This window comes from Xenopus laevis, chromosome 6L, assembly GCF_017654675.1.
Source record: "Xenopus laevis strain J_2021 chromosome 6L, Xenopus_laevis_v10.1, whole genome shotgun sequence".
NCBI lineage: Eukaryota > Metazoa > Chordata > Amphibia > Anura > Pipidae > Xenopus > Xenopus laevis.
The window spans coordinates 29143007-29163144 of record NC_054381.1 but is presented as its reverse complement, the minus strand read 5'-3'; the positions used below and the strand labels follow the sequence as shown (position 1 = coordinate 29163144).

The 20138-nt window shown below is 39.4% G+C and overlaps 1 protein-coding gene across 1 annotated transcript in view; it reads right to left on the bottom strand.

Moving 5' to 3' along the window:
- abcb1.L (ATP binding cassette subfamily B member 1 L homeolog) overlaps window positions 1–20138 on the bottom strand; it is a 43965-nt gene that overhangs the window by 11561 nt on the left and 12266 nt on the right. Inside the window, 14 exon segments of the mRNA NM_001087925.1 lie at window positions 402–548; window positions 769–945; window positions 1828–1989; window positions 2359–2529; window positions 4161–4364; window positions 4535–4660; window positions 5855–5965; window positions 6347–6460; window positions 7985–8156; window positions 8725–8849; window positions 9656–9827; window positions 12047–12238; window positions 15460–15520; window positions 18307–18451. Coding sequence (NP_001081394.1) covers window positions 402–548; window positions 769–945; window positions 1828–1989; window positions 2359–2529; window positions 4161–4364; window positions 4535–4660; window positions 5855–5965; window positions 6347–6460; window positions 7985–8156; window positions 8725–8849; window positions 9656–9827; window positions 12047–12238; window positions 15460–15520; window positions 18307–18451 — 2079 coding nt within the window.

The window sequence follows — 20138 nt, the reverse complement described above, 5'->3', positions numbered from 1 at the left end:
CTGTTATCTGGTTACCTTCCCATTGTTCTTTTGTTTGGCTGCTGGGGGGGGGAGGGAGGGGGTGATATCACTCCAACTTGCAGTACAGCAGTAAAGAGTGATTGCAGTTTATCAGAGCACAAGTCACATGACTTGGGGCAGCTGGGAAATTGACAATATGTCTAGCTCCATGTCCGATATAAAAACTGAATATAAAAAAATCTGTTTGCTCTTTTGAGAAATGAATTTCAGTGCAGAATTCTGCTGGAGCAGCACTATTAACTGATTCATTTTGAAAAAAATTTTTTTTTCCCATGACAGTATCCCTTTTTATATCTGCCATTGTAAAGGTCACCAGCCCAAATACTAAATAGTGGAATATAACATATTTGAAAGTAGGCTGTGTTCTTATCTGTTCATACCCCAATAATCCTGGAGAAGATAATGGCAAATGCAGGCTGAGTGGCACCATTTATCATTGCACAGATCACTCCAACCACAAAATAAGGCCACTCTGGCTTGTTCAACTTCATAACTTTGAAGAATGAGACAGGTGGGGGACCCTCCTCCTATTAAATACAAAAAGCAAGAACATTAATACCCTTTTTCAATTCAAACACATGCCTGCAATCCAGCAGTGATAACCGCTAAACCACAGTGCTAAACCTAACAAACAAGATGGCGATGCCTGACCTGTAGAATAAAAATATCTAGAGCCGAAGCAGGATGGAAACAAGACAGTATAGGTTGGCACAATATCCAATGGATGAGCCACAAAATGTCAGTTACCTTTTTCTTCTCCTCTTCATCCACTTCTTTATCTTCTGTTTCTGGGACTTTGCTCTTTATTGTGTTTCGGCTGGATTTCCTCCTGACCAGGTTGGAATGGGTATGAGTAACAGGTATTTTCTTTTCATATATGTGGGTTTCTAAATCTTCTTCAGTGTCTTTACTTGTTTCCACGGTCTGATCATATAAAATAACACAAGGATGATAATATTTAGACATTGGACTGGCTTTTGGATGATCAATAATCCTTTACTGAGGCATTCTGCTAATAGTTCTCAGTGCTTTGCCCAATTTATATATTGTTCTGTTAAAAAAACTGCACATATTTTATGCGAGGCTGGTTTGATAGTAGCTGCAGTGCCATACCTGTGAAGGTGGAACTAGAGTGCCATAACTCTAAGGTAGAGATATAAGCAGTGAGCCAAGTGCATTTTCGGATCACCGTGTTTTTTCCAACACTGCACTGTTTCCTAGAAGTCGTGTCATTGGGTGAGCAATGCAGTGTTGAATCGATGCAATTGTGCTGTGTCTGACTCTTGTGAGCTGTGTTCGGTGAAACTGCATTCTATTCCACAAAAGTGATGCAACTGTGCATGCACTTCGTTGTAAATTGGGTGACATTGCCCCAGTCTGTTTGGTGTGAGAATGCCATTGCCGTCTCATTCGATTCTTAAACAGCAAATGTGCTGTGCCTATTCGCAGAGGTGGCTGAGGGAACCCTGCAGCTACAGCTTGGTCAGGAGCTGACGGTAGCACCAAGGTTTGCAAAGCACCATGCTTCAATAGATGCAACAGCGCTCAATTCCGAACTGAAGGACTGATTGACAGCTATGTGGAAGAGCACATTTAGATGCAAGTACCTTTAATGAAAGTGGTTTTAAACAAACGTGCAACGTTTCGGGATTGTGCCAGTGTTTACTCTGTTCTGAATTACTGTGGGGATGTCCCAGCATTCACAAGCAAGTGACATGGCTGATACAACTGGTTATGAATACTAAAAAGAGACCCAATACAAAATATACTTCCAATGCTCCAGTCTCAGGCAATAGAAGTTCCCACCTGCAGAGTGACCAGGTTGAAGTAAACTCCTCCTCTTTCCATTAGTTCCTTATGGCTTCCTTGTTCAACGATGACACCATTATCAAAGCCAGCGATTGCATTTGCATTTCGTATAGTGGACAAACGATGGGCAACTACAATTGTGGTACGGCCCTCTCTTGCCTGTAACCAATATAGGGAAGCAGAAAAAAAACAGATATATAACTGGTAACTTTCAGGGGTAGGGCTACTAGAGAAATTAATTAGGTACCAAAGTCCAACTTATTATCTATCCATCTACTGTTTCTATTCCTTTATCTATCTTATCTACCTATTGCATTTATCTTTATCTAGCTGACCTATCTAGCTGACAAGTATTTATCTCTCTATCATATACTTTATCTCATATGTTCTTCAGTGCTGCACAAGATCTCCTACATCAAGGGCCAGTTATACCCCTTATTTGATAAATTTAGGTGGCAAATTTATTATCGAACTATGATGCCAATCAAAGACACTGGAACTCTCAGACAGTGAGTCAAAATAATGTACCTTATCCAGAGCAGACTGAACCACAGCTTCACTCTCTGTATCCAGAGCAGATGTCGCCTCATCTAGAAGGAGGATTTTGGGATTGCGAACCAATGCCCTGGCAATGGCAATCCTTTGCTTTTGTCCCCCACTGAGCTGCGTGCCACGCTCTCCAACAAGAGTTTCCAATTTCTGTAATTGAGTAAAACACATATATTACAAGAGTACTTTGTAAGCAAAAGAACAGTGTAGGTAAAGCCGGGTTTTGTTTATTTATCATTAGACACTCTCAGGCATGCAGAGCTTCCCATACTCCCATTCATGTTTGGTAATATTTACTTTCCTGCCATGTTCCCCTTTAGTCGCCTTTGCTTACCTGGAAAACACGTGCCCTCTAAACTGTGTGCTCATGTGGTAGATATAGGAATTTCCATTTACACACACATAGGGGCCGATTCATTAACTTCGAGTGAAGGATTCAAAGGTAAAAAGCTTCTAATTTCGAAGTTTTTTTGGGCTACTTCGACCATCGAATGGGCTACTTCGACCTTCGACTACGACTATCGAAGGATTCGTAGTAAAAAACTTTTGACTATTCGACCATTCGATAGTCGAAGTACTGTCTCTTTAAAAAAAAATTCGACCCCCTAGTTCGGCAGCTAAAAGCTACCGAAGTCAATGTTAGCCTATGGGGAAGGTCCCCATAGGCTTTCCTAAGTTTTTTTGATCGAAGGGTATTCCTTCGATCGTTGGATTTAAATCCTTCGAATTGTTCGATTAGAAGGATTTAATCGTTCGATCGAAGGAATAATCCTTCGATCGTACGATCGTACTATCTGCGCTAAATCCTTCGACTTCGATATTCGAAGTCGAAGGATTTTAGTTCCTAGTCGAATATCGAGGGTTAATTAACCCTCGATATTCGACCCTTGATGAATCGGCCCCATAATGAAGTACTTATATCACCCACATACTGCTCTGTATACATAGAACCTCATTTGCAACAAGCAAACTATGAATGCAATAGGTCGCATTTTTTCCCCACAATGTAGTTTTTTTCAGAATCCAAGTGTAATTATAACACAATTTAGCGCAAGCGATCTTAGCAGATTCTGCATGATTGAGCAGGACATGGGCATACAGTCACACTTTACTCAATAGCATGCACTTTAAAGAGTGCAAATACTACTGAGCGCTGGAGCAATGTGCAAGGCAGGCAGTAAAGAGTTCTCTTGTGCTTCATATATGTCTATGCACTAGAAATCTAGGTACAACTGTTCAGTGTATGCCACATTTGTGCACTTTTGTTTCACCTAGTGCTTATGTCTATCATTATATACGAGCCCCTGTTTTTAAAGAGTACATTTTCTGTACACAGACTTCAAGAAATTAAAGGAAACTTTACTGAAGACTATTCATTTGTTTTATTTGTTAGCTTCACAGATCATCTCCCCATCACTTTTGGTCCCTTTGCTTTTACTAATAATCCAGTCTCCTGTTAGATTTCCTTTTTGCTTTGCCTGCTTCGGCCTGTGTTTAAATTCCCTTTACCTTGACATGCCAGACCAACTCTGAACATATCTCCCTATTAAGAAGCTTTTATATGAAAAATATTTAAAAAGAATACATGGTGTACATTACATTAATGGTAGCCCCATGGTGCCAACCTAATTAGATATCTCATTATCGGCGCTATTTGTTTTACACCTGTACTATTCTCCCTCCACTGATTTTGTAAAGTACTGGCAAACTACAGAAGCTTGGAGTGGACATAGCACACCATGTGGCTCAACATGAGCCTACCTGCAAAATATTGCACTTACATCTGGCAGTTTCATGATAAAGTCGTATGCATTTGCTTCTTTAGTTGCTCTTTCAATTTCCTCCTTTGTCACATCTTCCCGACCATAACGAATATTATCAGCAATTGTGGTGTCAAATAAGATTGGTTCCTGGCTTACCACTCCTATGATCTCCCTTAAGTACCTGATATTTAAAGAACGAATGTCTTGTCCATCAAGTGTGATCTGAGGAATAAAGAAGCATAATTACTTAAGACTGTGAAAGTTCACCAGGACATCCTTTACCCTGAAGGATAAGTAATGCCATTTATTTTACTGTTTATTAATGCACACAAGAATATGAGGAATCAGCAGAGAACAGCATTTTTGTGTAGGCAAACAAACTAAATACTTACAACGCCGTCTTCAGGGTCATAGAACCTCTGGATGAGCTGAACTGTTGTACTTTTTCCACAACCACTGCTTCCAACTAAAGCAACGGTTTTACCGCTTGGTATATTCAGGTTCAAGCCCTTCAGAACCTTTTAGAGATATAAAAGGGAAACATTATTAGTTTGCTAATGTACACACACACGCACACACATACACAATTTGAATTAAAGTAGAATTAATTAAAACGAAGGTCAATATAATACTAAAGCTGCCAGGTTTTTGTAGCTAAAACCTTTTTCACTAGAAGCTAGAAGGTCACTCACTCCAAACACTATCCCACGCTTTCCAACCTGAGCCCAAATTCTGCAGTGCAAATTGTGACCTGTCAAGGATGGTGAGGACCCACACACTAAAGACTAAGTGGGTTATTTACTAAACTTTGAATGCAAAAATCACGAAAAATTTGACTATTAAAAAATCTCAAAAGGGATACTGTCATGGGAAAAATTTTTTTTTCAAAATCAATCAGTTAATCGTGCTGCTCCAGCAGAATTCTGCACTGTAATCCATTTTTCAAAAGAGCAAACAGATTTTATTATATTCAATTTTGAAATCTGACATGGGGCTAGACATTTTGTCAATTTCCCAGCTGCCCCTGGTCATGTGACTTGTGCCTGCACGTTAGGAGAGAAATGCTTTCTGGCAGGCTGCTGTTTTTCCTTCTCAATGTAACTGAATGTGTCTCAGTGAGACATGGGTTTTTACTATTGAGTGTTGTTCTTAGATCTACCAGGCAGCTGTTATCTTGTGTTAGGGAGCGGTTATCTGGTTACCTTCCCATTGTTCTTTTGTTTGGCTGCTGGGGGGGAAAGGGAGGGGGGTGATATCACTCCAACTTGCAGTACAGCAGTAAAGAGTGATTGAAGTTTATCAGAGCACAAGTCACATGACTTGGGGCAGCTGGGAAATTGACAAAATGTCTAGCCCCATGTCAGATTTCAAAATTGAATATAAAAAAATTTGTTTGCGCTTTTGAGAAATGGATTTCAGTGCAGAATTCTGCTAGAGCAGCACTATTAACTGATTCATTTTGAACATTTTTTTTTCCCCATGACAGTATCCCTTTAAAGTAATTCCCCTATTGATCCTTTAATAATTTTTGAAATTCTCATTAGCTGGTTAGTCTTGTAAATTTTCCCGCACATTTTGATGACACGTGGTTACAGATGCTTGATCTGTAACCATAACGCATTACAGAATCCGGTATGGTAAACATATACAGTGAAAAGATAAGTATAAGAGCACAAACAAGTACTGATGATGTATGATCTCTCACCACTCACCTGAATATCCTTTCTAGATGGATAAGTGAATATAACATTTTTAAATTCAATGTCTCCTTTAATCTTGTCCGGTTTCAAGCCTTCTTTAGAAAAGCTGTCTATTTTGGGTTGCTGTAGAGGAAAAGATGAAAGAGAACCGCTGTATAAAAATGTGCAGCTGATTTATTATTATACAAGCAAAGATGGTGTCCATTGGGCAATGTATTATTTGTATAAATACATTCAAATACAATAATAACAATTATCCTTAAATAATTTTAAACTGAGAGATGGTGTGCAAGAATCCACTTATAACCCTCCATTGAGGCTGAAGGGGCACATGTGAGATAACTCAGATTAGGTTATGTTCAATATTCAATATAGTATATTGCTGGATTAGCTATCAGACATTACAAACATTTCGTGAGTTATTCTGAAACATGTTTATATGGATGGTGGATTTAATTACTCTTGTAAATGACTCCCTACGTAAATGACTGCAATTAGACTTACATTATCAATGATGTTGAATATTGTGTATGCTGCCCCCCTGGCATTGGCAAAAGCTTCAATATTTGGAGAGGTTTGTCCAACAGCAAAAGCACCAATGATGACTGCAAAGAATACCTAGATCAAAAGATATAGGACACAGCAAAACATTAGTTAATTGGGAGAGGTGCCTGTACGTGGGCAGACAGTGGTTGCCCGTTTGGTTATTCATAAACAAATGGACAGTCTAAAATGTCAAACAGTATCACTAGTATCCAGAGTGATTCAACTACTGATAGTAAGTAGCTGTAAGTGTGCATACGTCTGCTTTCGTGACCTGGCAAAACAAGCAGATTTTAAAGGTATGGCCCTTTAAAGGTTAATACATGAGGGCAGATTTACTAAAGGGCGAAGTGACTAACGCTGGTGACGATTCGCCAGCGTTACTGCTTTCAGGCACTTCTCCGATTTACTAACGGGCGCAAGCTAGCGAAAGCGACAGACGCCAGCACTCATTCGCACTATTTCCAGGTCAATTTTTGTTCCGGCGAATGGACATTACTCCGCAAATTCACTGAGATGCGGATTTTACTGAACGTTACCTCTTTGCCTTCACCAGCTCAGACCAGACGAAGTGCAATGGAGTGAATAGATCTTCCTCATTCTTCTGTTATTTACATCATATATTTAGTGGAAAAAGTTTCTAAGTCACAAAAAACGCTGGGCCTTTTACTTTTGTCAGAGTGATACCCTGCAAAGGTCCTTTTTTTGGGTAACTGGGTTCCCTTATATATTTTCTAACACATGGAACATAAATTATACAGTGGGCTCATGTGTAGGGCAATATAACAACTCTATTGTCTTTATTAAGGTTCCCTGGACTGTAGTGTAATGTATTTGCTGCAACATATACGTCCATGTAACTTTATAATTTCCCTCTGTATGCAAATTAGCCTGAGCGAAGACCTCTAATGAAGTTGCACTAGGCATAATTGAACGCTAGCGCATCTTAGCTTTGATTGCAGAAGTAACGTTAGCGAAAATTCATTTTCGTCTGGTGAAGTGTTGCGATGCTGCGAAGCCGTCGCTGGTGAATTTTCACCGCTTAGTAAATTTAGCCCTTAAAGGCAAAGCCATAACAATCAATCGTATGGCATTGGCTTTGTTTATCTGCAGACTAAAGATGGCCATACATATTAAAGATGCCAATATTGGTCCTTTAGATGGGTTCGGCAGCTTATCTGCCAATGTATGGGGGATTTTGACGGGTCTCCCCAATTGATATCTGGCCATAAATCAGCCAGATATCAATCAGGCAGGTTTGAATTTTCATTCTATTGAGGACCACATTGGCTAGTTGATGCGGTCCTACAACCCGTCGGCTCCCATTGCCATCATTATAATCCAATCAATAGGCCCTATTTAACCCAATATTTGTACACGTTAATCAGTCATTGTGCAGAGGGTATAACCCATTGGAAATGGGATATAATATGGGAAATGCACATAAATTGTATGCAGTGCTCCTTAGTACTTCTTTTAAAACATACACACATTGTCTTTGACATGAACAAATCTACACAAGTAAATATAGCATTTAAAGTACTGGCAGATTCTTAACAAAAACATTATTATTATTATTATTGTGAATATCTGACTTACTGTGAGAACAGAGCCAATGGTATAACCTCCATCAATAATCAGGGTGGTACCATACCAAAAGGCGAGTGAATAGGCTGCATATATCATTAGGAAAGCAAATCCAATGGACACATTGGCAGTTATAGCTTTTTTTATTCCTATTTTTTTTGCGTCCTCTAGATTTTTTTCATACCTGTGATGGGTATAGAAGAGTACAAATTCTTAACAGTTTTTCTAACAAATGTTTGATAAGATGGTTTGTAGCAAAGTAAAAAAAAAAACAACCTTCTAAGGTTATAAAAAGGAGAACGTGAAAAAAACACTAAAATGACAAATTTATACAGTAAAATGATTCCGTGCATGAATATTATATACCTCATCCTGTACTTCCCATGTGTGTTATACAATCCCAATCACAGGCTCAGATTAAAAGTTTAAAAGCATTCAGGACAAGAGAAACATATAGCTTTTGGATGGCCAGCAAAGACAGTGTTTGTTTATGGTTTTTTTGCATCACGTTTGTTCTGTGCTCTGTAAATGTTTTATTGTAGTGAAGATCATTCTATGTTACTTAACATAAAGTCTATGTTCCCTGGTAAATGTAACAGTACAACGTAACATCTAAATAAACAGAACGGAAAGAGAAACTATATCGTATAGCTGTTGCGTCCCTTCTATCCTGTTTCCAACAGTTTGACGAGATTATACAGAGAAAGAAAACCAGAAAGGCATAGCAAAGCCAGGGCCATATCATTTCTCACCTATGTATTTCTTTATTTTGACCACCAAAGGCAAACACAGTCCTAATAGACGAAAGAACCTCTTCAGCAACAGCCCCAGCTTTGGCGTAGGCTTTGAGCTCTTTGTTAGTGAATGCAGACAATACCTATTGATTAAAACATTTCAATGTTTTTGTTAAACATGATGAGAAAATGGTTTAAAGGAGAAGGAAGGTCTTCTTACACTTGGGGTGCCAAATGTTAGTAGACACCCCCAAGTGATTGTATATACTTACCTGAAACCCCGGGCCGGTGCTCCTATCGGCAGAAAACTGCACCGGCCCGGGGGTTATACCAGTGAGCACCACGGAGCGATCCTCTTCCGTCTTCTTCTTTCTTCAAATTTCCTGGGTCAGACGCATATAAGCTTGAATGAAATAGCCGAATTTTTAGTTAGAGTTCAGCTTTTCGTTCTACTGTGCATGCGCAGCCACGCGAAAAAGGAGGAAGCCGGAAGAGGATCGACCCATGGTGCTCGCTGGAATAACCCCGGGCCGGCGCAGTTTTCTGCTGATAGGGGCACCAGCCCAGGGTTTCAGGTAAGTCAATACAATCATTTGGGGGTGCCTAACATTTGGCACCCCGAAGTGCACAAAGAATTTCCTTCTCCTTTAAAGAATCTTTATAGATAATAGCAAGAAATCCCATGGATTTATGGTCAGAGATATTTTCCTTTTGTTTGAAACCACTCTATCTTTTATTTTTTGGTTAGAATGCATTTTATATTAAGTAAAATGTACAAATATGTTCGCTCAGGGTAGGCTGGCCCTATCAACAAAGTATCTGCTGTACAGTTCTGTGTACATAAGTACCAGGATATAAATAAATATATACATTCATACATTAGTGATGTTCAGCTGTCTTACACATACATTAAAGGAAACGCTAATCAATCAAACATCCCATCACATACCTTTGCCCAGATAGCAGCAGAGAGTCCCATAATTGGACTAATAGCCAAAATAACCAAAGTCAGCTTCCATCCTTTAATAAAGCCAATAATGAAGCCAGTCACAAATGTCGTTAATGACTGAAGCAGCATTGCAATTTTATCACCGATTCCTTCATTAATTTTGGAAACATCACTGAAAGAAAGAAAAAACGCAACATGTGGTCTAAGGGATAGAACAAATAATGAAAAGTCTAAAATAGAATAAGGCTAGAAATGCTGTATTTTGTATACTAAACATAAACATGAACTTACTGCACCACAAGCCTAATCAAACAAATAATTTATGCTTTCAAAGTTGGCTACAGGGGGTCATCATCTTGGAACTTTATTAAACATCTTTGCAAGACCAAGACTGTGCACATGCTCAGTGTGATCTGGGCTGCTTAGGGATCATCATAAATTATCTAAACAGCACAATTCAAATAATATCTGCTAGAAGCCGATACAGCAAAAATGATTAATAATAAGAATATTCAGACTGCACTGGGTCCTGTGTTGTCATGTAATCTAATGTGGATTTTAAAGTTTTTGTATTGTTTTATACAAACTTTCTCCAACTCTGCAGAACCAGTGGCTGCAGCAAAATAATCCACCAAATAGAATCCCAGTTTATCTGTTTAAATCTGGCTCCATGATCTTTGTCCCTGCAGCTGGAATTGGAAACAGTAAAGGGGATGTAAACGCAAAAATAAAATCCAATACAAATCTCTACATAGTCGCTGAATGCTCTACAGGGAAACAAACAAAGCTGCTTGAGTTCTGCATGGCTGGGAAGTAAGGTGGGGGCTCCCCCTGCTGTTCATAAGTATGATTGTTTCCCTGCTCAGCAGTTAGGGACCATCTGACAATTCCTATCCACAGCAGTAAATGAAGGGAGAATTTCACTGCATACAGTCAGGTTTCTTAATAAAACGGTACACATTTTTTAATTAAAGTATATTGGAGATAGGTTTCTTTTTCATTAAAAAAAGTAAAAATGGGATTTTATTTTTTTGCCTTTACATGCCCTTTAAGACTCACACATAATGCAACCCTGGAGGGCAGTACTGCATGAAGAATGTTTTTAACATGTAATGTAATATGTCTGGCCACATTGTGGAACTAGCATACTTGGTTTTGATTGGTGATAAATTGGAGATTTGGGTTATGCACTTTATGAACACTAGCACCTGAGGAAGGATCACTATGATCCGAAACATGTAGTGCAATTCAATAAAAGATGACCTGTTTGGAAAAAGCATTTGTTCTCCAGAGTGATATATTGTGACATAATGCAACCCTACCATTATTATGTTCCATAGTGAAGTGATGGAACTTGAAGCCCTTCTAATTTACATAGCTGGTGGTGCATGATTCTCTGCTTACCAGAATTCATCACTTCACAGTGGAACAAAATTAAGATTGGGTTGCATTACACTGTGTCTGGTTGCTAGGGTCGATTTTACCCTAGCAACTATGTATTGATTTGAATAAGAGACTGGAATGTGAACAGGAGAGGCCTGGACAGAACGAGGAGTAATAAAAAGTAGCAATAACAATAAATTTGTAGCCTTAGGATCAGGGCACGCCTGGCGACTAATCGCTTTATCTTTGCTGCGACGAATCTCCCCGAACGCCTTCCCTCTGTCTTGCGTCAGCTAAAATGAAAAATTTTAATTTTTTCGTTTTCCGAAGTTGACTCACGAGGAAACTTCGGGCGACTTCGGAATATGAAGCACCGTGTGTGCTTTAGCTCAGGCGATTTTTCATTTTAGCCGACGCAAGACAGAGGGAAGGCGTTCGGGGAGATTGGTTGCGCAAAGACGAGCCGATTAGTCGCCAGGCGACTAAATCTCCCCGAATCGCCCATGTGCCCCTACCCTAACAGAGCATTTGTTTTTAGTTGAGGTCAGTGAGCCCTGATGTGACAGCTGGAAAGAGTCAAAAGAAAAAGGCTGAAAATTCAAAAACTATAAAAAATGAAGACCAATTGAAAAGTTAATTAGAATAAGCCATTGTATAACATACTAAAAGTTAACTTAACGGTGAACCACCCCTTTAAGGTTGCTATGTATGAGGTTTCAAATTACTGGTACTAGTATTATGATTTCCTTTTAATCTGTTCATTTGTATTTACTTATGGAAGTTTGGATAGTGTTTCTGCACTGTTTCTACATAAACCCGATCGAATGAACTCATGTCAAAAAGGGAGGTATATTTTACCCAACCCTCTAAGAGTTTCATCATGGGCTGTCCTGCTCAGGTCCCTTCCCTCTCCATAACCGCATAATCTAGACGTCTACAAGTTGCCCCCATTTTTTCCTGTCTGAGTGGAGACTAAGAGGGCTGGTGGGATGGTTGACCCGTACTTACTCTGTGAGTCGTGTGTTCAGTTCTCCTGCATCATTTATATCAAACCATCCAATCTCCTGCCGCAGCACAGCGTGAAAAAAGTTGCTCCTGATTTTTTTAATCTGTCTACCTGCTGAGAGTGTCCAGAAGGAAATCTGAATGTAGGCACAAAGCATCACTCCAAATCCCAAGCCTGAGTAATAATAGGCATATCTGAGGAGAGAAATCATATACTGTATATGTCTATATGATCTGCAAATGGTTATTCAAAAACATGCATGTATAAACACAGTTACACACCTTCATCATAGTGAGCAATAGTTACTCCAAAAAGTCACAACCAGTAGCTACAGATAAACAGTCACAATGCAGTTTCAACAGTAATTACATATACAAATAACTTTATAACCAGTGTGCATTGTATGTATACTGGAAAGTTGCTTTTCTTTTACTAGGCAAAATGGTACTTTTGAATGGAGATTCCGTTGTTGTTCACCTTTATATTGAAAGAACAGTAACCAAAATATGAAAGGGTTTTAAAGTAGTGAAAATATAATGTACTTTTGAGCTGTGCTTGTATAACTGGTGAGCTTGCTTCACCAACACTACTATAGGGCAGCCATTCTACACTGAAAAGGCACAGGATACTCAACAGATAACAGATAAGCTCAGTAGTATACAATGGGATTCTTCAGAACTTATCTGTTATCTACTGTGTATCCTGTGCTTGCATGGCTGGCCCCATGGTTATACAGCAGTTTGTTTATATAAACTATAGTAGTGTTTCTGAAGCAAACACAGCAGTTTTACCAGTACAGGACAACACTACATTACAATGTCATTCCATTAGAACATTTTCATTTCTTGGTATTACTGTTCCTTTAACTATTAGTATGATGTAGAGAGTGATATTTTTAGACGATAAGCAATTGGTTTTTATATTTTATTATTTGTGGTTTTTGAGTTATTTAGCTTTTTATTCAGCAGCTCTCCAGATCTGGTTGCTAGGGTCCATTTTACCCTAGCAACCATGTATTGATTTGAATAAGAGACTGGAATGTGAACAGGAGAGGGCTTGGACAGAATGAGTAGTAATAAAAGTAGCAATAACAATAAATTTGTAGCCTTAGGGTAGGGGCGATGCTTCGTTTCCAAAGTTGACTCACAAGGAAACTTCGTGCGACTTCAGAATATGAAGCACCGTGTGTGCTTTAGCTCAGGCGATTTTTCATTTTAGCTGGCGCAAGACAGAGGGAAGGCGTTCCAGAGGGAGATTGGTCGCTGCAAAGACGAGGCGATTAGTGGCCAGGCAACTAAATCTCCCCGAATCGCCCATGTGCCCCTACCCTAACAGAGCATTTGTTTTTAGTTGAGGTCAGTGAGCCCTGATGTGACAGCTGAAAAGTGTCAAAAGAAAAAGGCAGAAAATTCAAAAACTATAAAAAATGAAGACCAATTGAAAAGTTAATTAGAATAAGCCATTGTATAACATACTAAAAGTTAACTTAAAGGTGAACCACCCCTTTAAGGTTGCTATGTATGAGGTTTCATATCTGCTGCATTTAATGTTACCCGAGTTTACTCTTTTCATCTAAGCACACATCAGATAAAAGAGATCAACCTGGCATATCATATATATACAGTTCTGGTTAATAGCTAATCTTGTGTTGAAATAAGACATGACCTTTGTCTTGGAGGGAGATAAAAACAAAGCTGTTCAGAGGGAAGGGCAATAAATAAATATAACACACAGGTCAATGGGAGTACTGTAGGCTATAGCGCATGCAGATGTGGGCACTGAATCCATTCTGCACCTCTAGTACAGTGGTGTAACCATGAGGGCCCGGCCCCCCTACAAGTTTTTTTTTCCCCGCACCCCCATCCTCTTGGCCAAAATCACCACTGTGTAGGAAATTGCAAGTCAATTGCATCGCCGCTGCTGCTTTGGCGCTTGAGAACTGCAATTGAGCAAAGTATTCTGCAGTTTTGGACACTCCACTTGCATTCTTCCACAGGAGAATCCATGATAAATATGATCATAGAAGATTGGAAAATTAAAGAGCTTGTTCACCTTTGAGATAACTTTTAGGGGCAGATTCCCTAAAGGGTGTAGTAGCTGACGCTAGTGTAAATTCGCTATCGTAAACACCCGCAGGGACTTTGCCAATTTCCTAACGGGCGCAGGCGTCACTTCACTAGCGAAAGAGATAGACACTAGCATTGCTTCGCACTCTAACGCCAGGTGAATTTTCGCTCTGGCGAATGGACGTAACTCCGCAAATTCACTAAGATTCGGATTTTACTGAACGTTACCTCATTCGCCAGACTTGCCTTCGCCAGCTCAGACCAGACGAAGTGCAATGGAGTGCATAGGAATTCCTCAATTTTTATTCCCAAAAAAACTCTAGCATCTTTTCCTTTTTTCAGATTGATAGCCTGCAAAGGTCTTTAAAAATCTTTTGGGTAACCGGCTCCCCCCTCCATTTTATAACATATGGAACATAAACTATACAGTGGGCTCATGTGTAGGGCATTATAGTAACTCTATTTTCTTTTATTTAGGTTCCCTGGACTTGTGTAGTGTAATGAATTTGCTGCAACATATACATCATTTCCCGCCGTAATGCAAATTAGGCAACGCTAGTGCATCTTCGTTTTGATGCTGAAGTAACGCTAGTGAAAATTCGCCAGCGTTCGGCTCCATGGACGCAACTACCTGTCCTAGCGAATTTATGCCTGGCGAAGTGTTTTGATGGTTGTGAAGCTATCGCTGGCGTATTTTCGCCAGTTAGGGAATTTTCCCCTTAGCATGATGTAGAGAGTGATGTTCTGAGATAATTTGCCATTTGTATTCATTTTTTATTATTGAAGGTTTTTGGGTTATTTAGCTTTTAATTCAGCAGCTCTTCAATTTGCATTTTAAGCAATCTGGTAACTAGGGTCCAAATGACCCTAGCAACCATGCATAGATTTGAATAAGAGGCTGGAATATGAATAGGAGAGGGCTCAGTAATAAAAAGTAGCAACAACAATAAATTTGTAGCCTTACAGAGCATTTGCTTTTTAGAAGGGGTCAGCGACGGCCCATTTCAAAGCTGCAAAGAGTCAGAAGAAAAAGGCAAATAGCTATAAATCTATAAAAAATAAATAATGAAAACCAATTGAAAATTTTCTTAAAATTGGCCGTTCTATAGCATAATAAAAGTGACCATAAAGGTGAACAACCCCATTAAGAGTGACAGGCTGCTATGTGTACTTTGCATGTTTTTGTCCCCCACTGTATCTTGTTTTTTTTTCTCCTGGAATTCCAGGATCATTTCGGCCACATGTTAGGCAACAAAATCTGTGTGCATAATATAGAAGAGAGTGCTGAAGAGGACAGGATAGCATTAAAAGCATAAACATAAATATAAATATCCAGTACTAGAACTTACGTGGTCATTTGGCCCTGCAGTTCTCTTGAGGCATTTATCATAGATTCCCATGTAAAGTTCCCTAAACATAAAGCAGTGCATTATTTAGCGTAAAAATGTTACCGACGTGCAATGTTAATGCAGTCTGTACATAAACCTGTTGCATATGAATACAGACATCATGTTTAATGCACAACATAAGCAATGCAGTTATACAGCAGCACTATGTAAGAGTCGAGCTATATGGCAGCTCTAAGTCATAAACATCAATAAAACAAAACAATCTGTGCACATTCATATTATATAATCAAACTGTGCTATTTAAAGAGAGCAACATGACAGTCCCTTCCTTCTTAAGAGATTTGCAACCAGACGTGATTTTATCTGCCTTTGCTTTACTGCAACTGAAAATCAACAACCAACTAGGTTGGCCCAATGCCTAATGATATAAATGCTTGACAGTCATCAATTACTGTACTTTGTTCATGCACATGTGTATGGCAGCACCTAACCGTAGGAATACATTCAGGAATGGATAGATATTGCTTTGTGCACATACTTAGCTGTGTTCTCAAATTATCCGCAGCACAAATACACGATACAATTACTTTTTTATTAAAGGGGATGTTCACCTTCCAAACACTTTTTTTCAGTTCAGTTGTTTTCAGATTGTTCACCAGAAATAAAGACTTTTTTTTCAATTACTTTTATTTATTTTTGACTGTTTTTCCAAAATCTAAGTTTAAAGTTGAATGTTCCTGTCTCCGGTGTTTGAGTCTGGCAGCTCAGTAATTCCGGTCGAGTCCTGCAGCGGGTACCCGCAGGTTATCCGCAAAAAAAGCAGGCACCCTGCGGAATGAGGGGAGGATTTTCAGGTGCGGGTATGGCCGCAGGTCGCTGCTCGGGTTGCGTGTCTCATCGAAATTTCTTCTCTTATATAATATTGTCTATATTTTACGCTTTATAAAGTTTTACAAAACTTGTTTCTGTCCCTGCCCACTTTTGATGACGTAACTTCCGGTTTGTAGCATCAGCACTTCCTGTTTGAAGTTGGGTTGCGGGTCGGGTTGCAGATAAGGCAGTTGTGGGTCTGGGTCGGGTAGCGGATCAAAGTGGGTTAATATGCGGGTTGCGGTTCGGGTCTTAGAAATTGGTTCCGCACAGGACTCTAAATTCAGGTGCAGACTCTAAACTGTTACAATTTTGCAACATTGAGTTGATACATTTCTCAGCAGCATCTCTGGAATATCAGCAACTATTGTATCAATTCTAACAGCTGCCTGTAATGAAATCCAGAGACTCTGCTCAGCAGGGACAAAGATAAGAAATGTAAAACTAAATGTACCAATTTAGAACAGTTTACAGGGTCGCGAACCCGCCATCCCAGAGCTGCTTTATAAGGTGCAAAATTACACTTTACACTTCAATATTGGAAAAACGATGACACATAGAAAATAGAAAGTAATTGGAAAAAGTCATTATTTCTGGTGATCTATCTGAAAACAGGGGGTGAACAACCCCTTCAACATTGTCCAACTGATTTGCTCACATTGTTGCTAAATTGAAGCTCCTCGTAACATCCAATCAGCAAATTAGTCCTGATCAGTTACAAGTTTAGAAAATTAAAGTGAGGAGTCAATGGGGGTCATTTATCAAAACTGGGCAAAATTGCCCATGGGCAGTTACCCATGGCAACAAATGGTTGCATTCATTGTTCTACCTGCAGCTGTCTGAAAAGAAGTCAAGCACTGATTGGTTGCTATGGGTTACTGCCCATGGGCAAATGTGCCCAGTGTTGATAAATGAGCCCAAATGAGTTGCTCTGGGTAACTGCACTTGTACAGTAAGATTTAGCAAATGACAGGGGGTGTCTAAACTAATTAAAGGGGTGTATCGCCTTTAAGTTAACCTTTAGTATATTAAGGAATGGCTAATCCTAAGTCACTTTTCAATTAGTCTTCATTATTAGTTTTTGAGTTATTTGCCTTCTTCTTTTGATTCTTTCCAGTTTCCAAATGGGGAGGTCACTGACCCCATCTAAAAAACAAATGCTCTGTACGGCTACCAATGTATTGTTATTGCTACTTTTTATTACTCTTCTTTCTATTCAGGCCCTCTCCTATTCATATTTCAGTCTCTTATTCAAATGTATGGTTGCTAGAGCAATTTGGACCCTAGCAACCAGATTGCTGAAATTGCAAACTGGAGAGCTGCTGAATAAAAATCTAAATAACTCAAAAACCACAAACAATAAAAAATTAAAACCAATTGCAAATTGTCTCAGAATATCACGCTCGACATCATACTAGTTAATTCAAAGGTGAACAACCCCGTTAAAGCATGAACGGCACCAGGCTAAGACAAATCAGTGAGCCACTATTAAGGCCAGTGTCGGACTGGCCCGGCGGGACACCGGGAAAATACCCGGTGGGCCCCGACCCTCATGGGCCCCCGCCGGGCCAGAACCCCTCTCTAAATATTTATATTTAAAAAAAAAAAAAAAATTATCGGCGCTGAGCAGCGCCGCCTGCGCATGCGCGCCAAGCGGCGCTGTTGCGCATGCGCACCGAGCGGCTTCCTTGCTCGTCCCCGGCGCGTCACAGTGGGAGGACGGGTGGCCGGAGGGGGGCCCTCGGCAACAGTCCCGGTGGGCCCCGGTCCCCCCAGTCCGACCCTGATTAAGGCAATAGTAAATATATTGAGGAGTGCTCTGCCCAGCAACATCAACTATGGTAGGATAAACTGAAGACCAGAGCTATACAGGAAATATGGTATTAGCCCATTGTGATGCAACACTGCTGCCCACACAAACAGCATGTGAGCCAATTAATGCATCAGATATGGGAATTAGTTTTATTCTAGACTTACCTGTATCAACCTGTCCAACATTAACAAAGCTGTCAGTCATCTCCCCAAACACAAGCATCATTAGCGGCAGGGCAGCTCCGTGGGCAAGCGATGCTATGGTACCAAACAGCATTAGCATCTTGTCCGATGTACTAGAATAGCGAAACTGAAACACAACAAATTTGCAGCATACATTATTTACCAAGCTAAAATCACATTCTATTATACTTTTGCCGCATGTCCCAAAATTCCCCATAAGATCACATAGATGACTTCTATTCTATATCCTATGTTGGATGACCCACTGCACTTATCTGGTGCAAACAGTAACATTTTGGTCACTGCCACAAGCTGCAGCAATCAAAACTGCAAATGTGCCATAACCCTCAATACTACTGGGTAGTGAAAAGAGCACATAACCCCTGCTGGGTGCTAAGATACAGTGGGGCTCATTTATCAACACTGGGCACATTTGCCAATTCACCAATCAGATTGCTGCATTCATTGTTCTATTTGCTGCTGGTTACAAAAAGCTAATCACTGATTGGTTGCTATAGGTAACTGCCCATGGGCATATTTGCCCAGTGTTGATAAATGAGCCCCAGTATGATATATGGACATTTTATCACTTAGGGGGTTATTTATCAAAGTCTGCATTTATCTCAATATTTTCTGCTACAAACACCGATCACATGCGCTTGTGTTTTTTTACGCTTATTTATTATTACATTTTCCCAAAAATGTGATTTGCAGGAAAAAAATCAGATTTTCAAGATTTTTTTGTTTTTTTGCATCTGATTTTCACGATTTTTTTCGGAATTTTCACCCGAAAACCTCAGGGTATTGCATAAAACCCAGCGCACATTAAAAAATCATTGGGACTTCTCCCATTGACTTATATGCAACCTCGACAGGTCTGAGATGCCGGATCTTCAGATTCTGACTTTTCCATCCTCAGGGTTTAATAAATTCCGAAAAATTTGTGATTTTTTTAAAAGTCTGATTTTATATAAAAAAAAATTATCACAAATGTTTCGTGATTTTTGCAGTAGGAGTTTAGTAAATAACTAAATTTTTTTCAGAATCAAGTTGTAGTGCTACAAACCAAGGGCTAGTCTCACAGCCTTTTTGTTTAGGGTCATTGGGTAAAACATCTTACAGGCACAATAGTTTTTACTGAATATGTATGAATTCATAAAAAAAGATACAAAATTAGCAACTTTAAAGGAAAACTATACCCCCAAACAATGTAGTCTCTATAAAAAGATATTGCATAAAACAGCTCATATGTAAAACCCTGCTTCATGTAAATAAACCATTTTCATAATAATATACTTTTTTAGTAGTATGTGCCATTGGGAAATCATAAATAGAAAATTGCCATTTTAAAAAATAAGGGCCGCCCCCTGGGATCCTGGGATTCACGATGCACACAAGCAATCCATACATGTAAGGTCACATGAGCCAATTAACAGACAGAGTTCTGTCTTTTGCTTCCACACTTCTTCCTGTTACAGTTAGGAGCAGATTTATCAAAGGTCAAATTTATAATTCATGTGAGTTTTTAAAAACTTCCGTACTCTCATGAACTCGAGAATTCGACCAATCGAAATTGATTTAGAAAAAAAATCTAATTTCCTAAACTTGGGTGAATAGGATCAACTCGAAAACTCGAATCAAGTTTGAATCAAATTCTATTCGAGTTTTAAAACCTCAATTCGAGTTTTTTCTCTGAAAAAACCTCGAATGTCAGGAAGGCTGCACACAACTCCAAACTGATCCCAGGACATCTCCGATTGACTAAAACAGCTATTAGGCAGGTTTAAGTGGCGAATAATCAAATTTGAGTTCTT